At 48.0% G+C, this 9744-nt stretch overlaps 1 protein-coding gene across 1 annotated transcript in view; it reads right to left on the reverse strand.

Moving 5' to 3' along the window:
- DDX43 (DEAD (Asp-Glu-Ala-Asp) box polypeptide 43) overlaps nucleotides 1-7395 on the reverse strand; it is a 22853-nt gene extending 15458 nt beyond the window's left edge. Inside the window, exons 1-3 of the mRNA XM_010851276.1 lie at nucleotides 7369-7395; nucleotides 7105-7261; nucleotides 6892-7035 (exon numbers count right to left, since the gene is read on the reverse strand). Of these exons, the coding sequence (XP_010849578.1) occupies nucleotides 6892-7035; nucleotides 7105-7261; nucleotides 7369-7395 (328 nt within the window). The remainder of the gene's footprint in view (nucleotides 1-6891; nucleotides 7036-7104; nucleotides 7262-7368) is intronic.
- Nucleotides 7396-9744: the final 2349 nt, after the last annotated feature.

Genomic DNA, 9744 nt, shown 5'->3' on the forward strand with positions numbered 1-9744 from the left:
GAGCGGCGGTTCTCGAATACCCGCGCCCTCAGGCTGCTGGAGGCCGAAGGAGCCCCTCTGGCCTCCACCCGCGCAGGTCCTCTGGCCTCTTCCACTGCCTTGGCTCTGCTCCTCCGCCGGGCTCGTATCCGGAGCCCGAGGCAGCGCCTCATCCCGCCGGGAAGCAGCAACCCAGGAGGACGCGTTGGCGCCCGTTTCCAGCCGAGACATGGCTCCGCGAACAAGATCCGGCCCTGCACCCTCGGAGTGCCGTCGAAGGCTGGTCCTAAGGAGCCGCCACGCAGCCGCGGCTCGGACCCTCGCGCGCCGGAGCCCCGCCCCGGCCGCCTCCCATTGGCGGATGCCACGTCCTGAGCGGGGCCGGACCAATGGCCTCCCACCGTTCTGCGCCCCCGCCAATCCGCGAGCTCCGACATGAGTCCATGCGTCCGCCTCGCGTGCTTTGGCCCTTCCGCGCTCGCATGAGGCCTGGCCGCCGGGAGGATCCGCGTCTCAGTGATGCAGACGCAACAGTCATGTTCACAGTGTTTGTTGTTTTTGAAAGCATAATGCGCAAGTGTTTATTTTAATTATCCCTATTTGAATGGTTTTATTTTTGGAGAACAGCAAGACATTTTGGACTCTTTACATTCTTTAAAGACTTCCACAGGTTTTGGCAAACACACGTGATCCTCCCACGTGATCCTTCAGAGTAGTTCTAGGTGTGTCCGTGGACTCAGAATCAACCTACCTCACCAGCGCTTTAAGGCGTATTTAAGGTGGAAGCCATAGCACACTGCAACTTGCCTAAACTGATGGGGCAAAGGTCCAGGGGGCCGCCAGCTTCTTCAAAGTGGTTGAAGCCTTGCATCAGGCATGCGAGACACTGGCAGTGCTGCAGTCCAGAGATGTGCCCAGTCTCATGGGTTAAAGTCATACAGACTTAATGAAGATAGTCTGACTTATTCATATTATTCCTTTATTATCTTTTTTTCTTCTTTATTATCTTTTTAAAGTCAATGGAATCTGTAGCGATGTCTCATCTTCAACCCATTTATGATATTGGTAATTTGTATCTTCTCTTTTTCTTAGTTTAACCTGGCAAGAGGTTTACGATTTTTTATTCCCCAAAGAACCATTGGTTTTCTCTTTTGATTTCCTGCTTTCAATTTGATTTTTACTCTTTTATTATTTCTTTTATTTTGCTTACTTTGGATTTAATTTGCTCCTCTTTTTCTAACTTCGTAACGTGCAGACTTAGATGACTGATTCTAGACCTTTCTTTTCTAATATATGAACTTAAGGTTATATATTTCTATCTAAGCAGTTTTCACTGTATCTGACAAATGTTGAGTTGTGTTTTCATTTTCGTTTAGTTCAAGCTGTTGTTACCATCAGGACTTCCTTGGTGGTCAGGTGATTAAGACTGCACTTTAGTGCAGGGGCCCAGGTTCTGTCCTTGGTTGGGGAAGTTCCTCAATGCCTCTGGATACAGGAAAAACAAACAATAAAAGCCAAAGACTATTGTTCTGAAACCAAACTTGAGTCCACTCACCTGCCACACACCAAAGCCAATCTACTGACCCTAGGTTATGGTGAAGAAAATTAGTGTTTATTTGTGGGGCACCAAGTAATAGAGAGGAAATGAACCCTGAATACACTTTGGAAGGACTGATGCTGAAGCTGAAGCTTCAATACTTTGGCCACCTGATGTAAACAGCTGTCTCATTGGAAAAGACCACGATGCTAGGAAAGATGGAGGGCAGAAGAAGAGGGTGACAGAGGATGAAATGGTTGGATGGCATAACTGATAGGATGGACATGAGTTTGGGCAAACTCCAAGATATGATGAAGGACAGGGAAGCCTGCATGCTGCAGTCTGTGCGGTTATGAAGAGTTGGACATGACTTGGTGACTGAACAACAAGAAGTAAGGAGAATAGGCAGCTCATGCTTAAAAGGCCTGAACTCCCTGATGACTTTCAGGGCAGAGTTTTTAAAGGCAGTATTTGGAGTGAAAGCTGAGGCTTGTGGAATTTCTCACTGGTTGGTGGTGATGTAACAGGGTGTTTTGGGAATCTTAGTCATAAACTTTTGGTTCCAGTCAGTCTTGGATCTACACATATTCAGCATATTGTCACCATCCTCCACCTGGGTGGGGATATCTTGGTTTCTGCATAACCCTCAACGATATGTTTCAGACTGTTACCTCTCTCTCTCTCTCTCTCTCTCTCTCTTTTTTTTTTTACCTATATCTCTTGAAGAGGAACTGGAACTATTTTATGGCTGACAAACTATTCAGGCTATCTTGCTTACCTGCTGGTTCTGGTCTTAACCAAAGTCCTGGTTTCTCCTCAAGGAACAAAACAATACGCCTTTGAGTTCTTACGGAGAGACTCAAGCCCCACCCGGGTGGAGAATGGTAAATTACAGATGAACAGAAGATTCCTAGAGTACAACACTGATAGAGTACAACCACCAACCAATCAGAAGAAAGTCATACACCCTGCAGTCCTCACTCCAAATTTTGTTTTTAAAATCTTTCCCCCAAACCGTAGGGGAAGTTTGGGTAATTTGAGCCCAAGCTACCCATTCTCCATGCTTGGCCCTTGCAATAATTTTTCTTTGTTCCAAAGAGATATTTTGGTTGTTTGGCCACAGTGTGCTAGGGCACACAAACTTAGGTTGAGCAACCTAGGTATGTCTTTGTATTCAAATAGGCTTCTTATAGACAACATACTGTTGGGTCTTGTTTCTTGATCCATTCTGACAATCTCTGACTAAACTGACCACTTTAACATTAAAGTGATTACTGAAATCGTTGGTTAATATCTGCCATATTTGTTACTATTTTCTATTTATTGCTGAGCTTGGTTACAGCTCAGGAGTTTTATTTGGTAAACAAAGGATAGTACACCCCCAAAGCATGAAGTGGGCCAACCCTGAAGGAGCAGCCTTAACCTGTCTAGGCTCCCTCTTTTTATACTTTTTGTCTCCTGCCCTGCAAGCCTGCCATATGCAAATTAGGGCATCATCATCAATCAGGATGATAGAGTAGAAGTGGGTGTGTTTGTTTCACCCAAGTTTCCCACTCCTGTCTGGGGAGTTTTCCTTCACTTCCTTTTTGCAGGCTTTTCTCCTTTCTTCATTTTGGACTCCTTTCTCTATTCTACCTACCTAACATTGCTGTTGTCCTTTATTCTTGTTTTTGAACTTTCATTCTTTTCAACATTTTGTGGTTTTAGTTGTGCAAATTAATTTTATTTTCTCTATCTTTGTTGAACAATTATTTAGCTTATTTTTAATTGAGTTGTTTTATTATTGCAGTCCATGGGGTTGCAAAGAGTCGCACACAAGTTGGCGACTGACTGAACAAAAACAAGTTTATTGAGTTTTAACCATTCATTGTCTAGTTTGTATACAAATCCATTATTAGAAATGTGTGTTGCAAATAGTTTATCCAAGTCTGTGGCTTGTTTTTTTTTTTTTCTTTAAACAGTGTCTTTCACAATTAAGTTGTGTTTTTGTTTTTTTTAGTGTTTTTGTTTTTTTTCCTGCACTGTGAGGCTTGTGTGATCTTAGTTCCTGACCAGGGATCGAACCTGGGTCTGGCAGTGAAAGTGCTAAGTCCTAACCACTGAGCTGTGAGGAAATTCCCAGAAATTTTTATTAATTTTTATTATTTGACTTTCTGAAGAATTTTCTTCACTTTGTTCTGCCATATAAAGGTGACATCTACAAACATTTAAAGAAGAAATTGTACTAGTGATCTAAAATCTCTGCAGAAAACAGAAGCAGGGAGGATAGTTCCTAATTGAGATGAAAATTACCCTTACACCAATATGAACACTAAAGTCGAATATGGGTTTTGAGTGGTAATGATGTGTGCAGATGTGGGTTCATCATAGTAACAAATGCACCCATATGGTGAAGGATGCTAATGGGGAGGGAGGTTCTGAGGGAGGGGTGGAGGGTTGCTGCTAAGTGGCTTCAGTCTTGTCCAACTCCTAGCGACCCCACGGACTGCAGCCTACCAGGCTCCTCCGTCCATGGGATTTGCCAGGCAAGAGTACTGGAGTGGGTTGCCATTGCCTTCTCCAAAGGGGTGGAGAGTTAATGAGATGTGTATGGGAAGCCTCTAAACTTTCTGCTCCATTTTGCTGTGCACTTAAAATTACTCTTTTAGGTCTATTTTAAGTGGAGCTTTGTGTCTGTCCAGCTTCCCTTTTTTTGTTTTGTTTTGAACTATCTAGTTCCTTCCCCTTGGGTGTTTGATTAGGAAAATTAACATTCTGATACTTTTTTTTCACTTGGTGAGAGATGGTGAAGAAAGGGACATCTAAGATACTAATTCCAGATAATATAAATGCTTGTACTTTTCTTATATTTGCATTTTAAATTATTCATAAAATACAGCAAAATGCATCCCCACCCTATCTGTGACACTAAGCCTTTTGTAATAACCAACCAGGAATTAGAAGGGCCAACCAGTCCATTCTAAAGGAGATCAGCCCTGGGATTTCTTTGGAAGGAATGATGCTAAAGCTGAAACTCCAGTACTCTGGCCATCTCATGTGAAGAGTTGACTCATTGGAAAAGACTCTGATGCTGGGAGGGATTGGGGGCAGGAGGAGAAGGGGACGACAGAGATGGCTGGATGGTATTACTGACTCAATGGACGTGAGTCTGAGTGAACTCCGGGAGTTGGTGATGGACAGGGAGGCCTGGCGTGCTGCGATTCATGGGGTCGCAAAGAGTCGGACACGACTGAGCGACTGATCTGATCTGATCTGATCACTTAAGCAAGTAAAAAATCGGTATGATTATGGGGATTTAAGGTGAGGTCTATCACATACTTGCCCCCTCTAGCATGGATGGAAAAGGAACAAAAGCATGAGTTCAAGCATGACTTTGACCTGAAAGGCCCTGGAGGCTGCACTTTCTGCAGACAGAAATGTGTCCACTGGCTCACATATTGACCTGGAGTATGATAGGTGACATTGACTTCCAGCTCTGGAGTGGGGCAGGGACTTGTCCTGCTCCAAAGGCAGGTGCTGAACTAGCACAGGTCTGCCAAAGTCATACCTGGGCCCTTCTCCACTGCCAAATGCTCAAGCTTCCCAAGTCCAAGGCTGAGAAGCTGCGTGGTGGCCCAGCTGCCAGGGTGGGGCTGGAGGTCACCTCTGTATCAGTCCCAGGACCCAGCAGGTTGAGGAGCCTCTCTCCTACAAGGGAACTCAAATACTTCCTAGTCTCTTCAACACAGGGATGAACAATTGTACTCGAATTTCGGCACACATCAAGGTAAGAACTCAGTGGGAACTGTGATTTTGGAAAACAGACCCTGCAGGGCTTAATTTGTCACCTGGACCAGGGAGAATCACACTGTCTCATAGAGAGTCCCTACCACCAGCTGGGTTCTTCTCATTTAGTTCTTAGAAGGCTCATGTGAGGCGGGTGTGCATGTCTCCATTACACAGATAAAGAAACTGAAACTGGGGGGCATTGTACTTGAGGCCCAGGGGGAGGTGAGGCCCAAACCAGGCTTTTCTGCAGTGCCATTTTCCTGGCTCAGTTGGTAGAGTCTGCCTGCAATGCTGGAGACCTGGATTCAATCCCTGGGTCAGGAAGATCCCCTGGAGAAGGAAATGGCAACCCATTCCAGTATTCTTGCCTGGAGACTTCCATGGACAGAGGATCCTGGCAGGCTATGGTCCATGGGGTCACAAAGAGTCGGACTTGACTGAGCAACTTACACTTCTATTTTGCCTCTCAGGACCTGTGGGAGCATGATTCCAGCTTCAAACTGCAATTGCTATACAAAGAAAAAAACTATCGTCCCCCTCAGGACATTTAAATGTAGTTTTAAGGTCATTATAGAATTAGTGTGTTCATTACATAAGATCTTCCAGGGATTGAGCCCGCATCTCTTACGTCTCCTGCATCATCGGCAGGCGGATTCTTCACCACTGCTGCTACCTGGGCAGCGCCTTCCAAGAGATTGCAGACATTTAAGGGAACGATTTGTCTGCCTTGTTTTCACCTGAGCCTGGTGTCCCAGTTGCTCCCACCCTCCCTCCTCTAGAAGAGCAGTGGAGGGTTAAACCGTTCACCTGGTGGGAAGGAGGCGGAGAAGGCCCGTTGGCCTCGTCTGATCCTCCCAGATCCTCTGTGGTCTGTGTGGTTCTCCAGGCTTTTTTGGTTCATGTCCAGTTTTCCGGCCCTCGGGCTATGCTGATAGAACCCCATGCCTGTGAGGCGGCTCGGTTTAAAGAGAGTCCTGGACTACTTCGGGCAAGCCTGGGCTCCTGGGAGCCGAGGCGGGTCGCCAGGGCCCGCCAAGTCGTAGTTCCCAAATAGCGTTTCCGTCTATAGTTAAGCTGGAGAAATTCCCGATCGTGATGTGGGAGCGGCCCAGGTTCAGCGGAAGCCGTCACGAGCCTCCAACGGGTCTCAACTTGGACGTTCCCTGCAATGGTCGCGTGCCCCAGGGAGGCCTCAAGGCCCCGGGTTGCCCACTGGCCACTGTTGAGGGGGGAGGTTAAACATAGCCTCATTCCAAGGCTAGGAGTGGCACTCCGCTCCGCCGCTCTTTGATCTTGCGACCGGTGTGTAAAATGAGGAACCCGTTTTTAAAGCCGGGTCATGATGCTGCTGCTGCTAAGTCACCTCAGTCGTGTCCGACTCTGTGCGACTCCACAGACGGCATGATGACTCCAGGCCAAGTCTACCTCTTCTCTCCTACTCTTGACCCCAACCTCTAGGGAAACCACTTTCCCTCCAGCCCGTCAGCACAGAAGCGCCCTTTTTAAACTCTCAGATCAGCGGGGAGTCCTAAGTGAATCGATTTGCATTAAGAAACAATGAAACCCAAAGCAAAGCGGGGACCTGCGAGCACTTGTTTCCGACTTACTGTGGGCCCGTACGGCCGGATTTGGGACTTGCAGCCCGCAGCCAGGCTCGCCCCGCAAAGGGCCAGAGGCTTGGAGGGTGCCTCGGCAACACGGTTCCGTTTCCTCCCAGTCTCGAGGGCTTTCCTGGCCTCCTCCGGTCTGAGCTGCCCGCACAGGATAGAAAAGCAGCCAAATTAGAATCTGAAGCACGTGATATGAAGTTTAAAACAGGCATGCGACCTCCACATCCCACAGCCCTAAAAAAAGGCCAGGAGGCCCCAGTTCCTCCCGCAGGCGGAACTCCGTCCACACGCGGGATGTACGGATGGACGCTAAATGGTTCTCCCGGAGAGTTTCGGTTCTCAGAGGCGCAGAAGTCAGCTTCAGGGGCTTTTCGGGAAGGAGACGGGCAAATTTCCCTTCCCACACAGACTTACGCAGAGGCCTGCCCCCCACCCACCCCAAGCCTCTCTCTTGCGTCCTGGCTGCATCGATACCATTCGACCAACATCTGGATAATCCATTGTGTCCTCGAAGCACCTTGGATCTCTCTAGATGAGTGCTGAACCAGCGCTCCGTTTGGGGGAGGAGGCCCCACCCGGGCCTGAGGGAGGAGGAGGGATGGTCAGGTCTGGAAAGCTGAGCTCCGGTGCTTGCGAGGCCAGGAGGCAGGAGGCAGCAGCGCTTGGAGGATGTCCCAGCAGCACTACATGCATCTTGAATAGGCAATAGGGGTTTTGACCTGCTCCTACTCTTAAGTGAAAGAGGTTGTAATACTCCCAGTACTCATGGCTAGCTGTTGGCATCTGGCTCTGCGGGAAGGTAGAGATGGTGATAATGAAGTTGTGGAGGTGAGTAGATGGTAATCAGCTGAGCAAAACAAAGGTTCTGACTGGAATTGCTGCCAGAATGATTCAGAGTTGGATGGTCATATAAATAAATATAATTCAGAGCTGGGTGGTTATATCAAGAAATATAAACAAGAGACTTTAGAAGAAGCCTTGGGTTTGCTAACATCTTCAAAATGTCCTTATATTTTTGTAATTCTAATAATCTTGGCTACTGCTTTTACTGAGAGTCAATATTGGCTAATATTTGTTAAACCTTGTGAACCAGGCACTGTTTTTAAAAACTGCTATGTATTCAGTAACTTAATCCTAACAGCCTTATAAGATAGATATTATAGGTACTATTATCCTCTTATTACAGGCATGGACACAACTAGTAGTTGCTAGAAAATGAATCTAAAACCAAGCCGGTCTGTATTCAGAGCCCACATTCAGCTGCGGTGCTATTCTATAACGGTTCAGTGCACTACTGCTGCTGCTGCTGCTAAGTCGCTTCAGTCGTGTCCGACTCTGTGCGACCCCATAGACGGCAGCCCACCAGGCTCCCCCGTCCCTGGGATTCTCCAGGCAAGAACACTGGAGTGGGTTGCCATTTCCTTCTCCAATGCATGAAAGTGAAAAGTAAGTGAAGTCGCTCAGTCAGGTCCGACTCTTAGCGACCCCATGGACAGCAGCCCACCAGGCTCCTCTGTCCACAGGATTCTCCAGGCAAGAATACTGAAGTGGGTTGTCATTTCCTGCTCCAAGAAAACTAATGATAGTTGAATAATTCCCCATTCTGAGCTACTGTTGAAAGCCGCCCTGGGCATCTACGCGGCTCTCTAACCACGTACCGCATTCTCCTGCTCAGTCTCTTGGTTCAGACATGGACGAAAAGCTGGGTCTTTAAATCTTCTGGCTCTTTAGAGCTCTGTGGGGGTATCAGTTTGCTCCCGCTGCTTTCCCACCGCAGGACCCCTGCAACCGGGAGAAGCAGCCTGATTAGGAGGACAGGTGTTCTGGCTCCGGGAGCTGCCGCCTTGGGCAGAGCCCCTCCCGGCCTCGCAAAGCTGCTGGACTGCCAGGATTGGGGGAGGTGGAGAAGCGAGGACCCAGTGGGTTTCCCGCAGCCCCGGGGCGGAGAGGCAAACAAGGCCTTTCTGGGCGTGACGGCAGCCACTCACCGCCCAGGGGCGGGTCCCCTCCGGAGAACAGCCGCCCAGGGAAGGCAGCTGGCAAGCAGGTGGATTGCGAGGGGGTGCTGCGCGAGTCTGACAATGGCCGATTACCTGGGTCTTATGGGTGAGGATAAGAGCAGGGTGCCATCCTGTCTACAGCTGAATTGGAGAGAAGGTAGTGAACACAGCTGTCAGAGAAGAATTCAGCACAAGTGTGTAAGTGCTTAGTGAAATAGAAATATTTCTTTCCTACAGCAGTGTAATCACATCTATCAGATCAGATCAGTCACTCAGTCACGTCCGACTCTTTGCGACCCCATGAATCGCAGCACGCCAGGCCTCCCTGTTCATCACCAACTCGTGGAGTTCACTCAGATTCATGTCCATCGAGTCAGTGATGCCATCCAGCCATCTCATCCTCTGTAGTCCCCTTCTCATCCTGCCCCCAATCCCTCCCAGCATCAGAGTCTTTGCCAATGAGTCAACTCTTCACATGAGGTGGCCAAAGTACTGGAGTTTCAGCTTTAGCATCATTCCTTCCAAAGAAATCCCAGGGCTGATCTCCTTCAGGATGGACTGGTTGGATCTCCTTGCAGTCCAAGGGACTCTCAAGAGTCTTCTCCAACACCACACTTCAAAAGCATCAATTCTTCGGCGCTCAGCCTTCTTCACAGTCCAACTCTCACATCCATACATGACCACTGGAAAAACCATAGCCTTGACTAGACGGACCTTTGTTGGCAAAGTAATGTCTCTGCTTTTGAATATGCTATCTAGGTTGGTCATAACTTTCCTTCCAAGGAGTAAGCGTCTTTTAATTTCATGGCTGCAGTCACCATCTGCAGTGATTTTGGAGCCCAGAAAAATA

Source organism: Bison bison, unplaced genomic scaffold, assembly GCF_000754665.1.
Source record: "Bison bison bison isolate TAMUID 2011002044 unplaced genomic scaffold, Bison_UMD1.0 scf7180017864300, whole genome shotgun sequence".
NCBI lineage: Eukaryota > Metazoa > Chordata > Mammalia > Artiodactyla > Bovidae > Bison > Bison bison.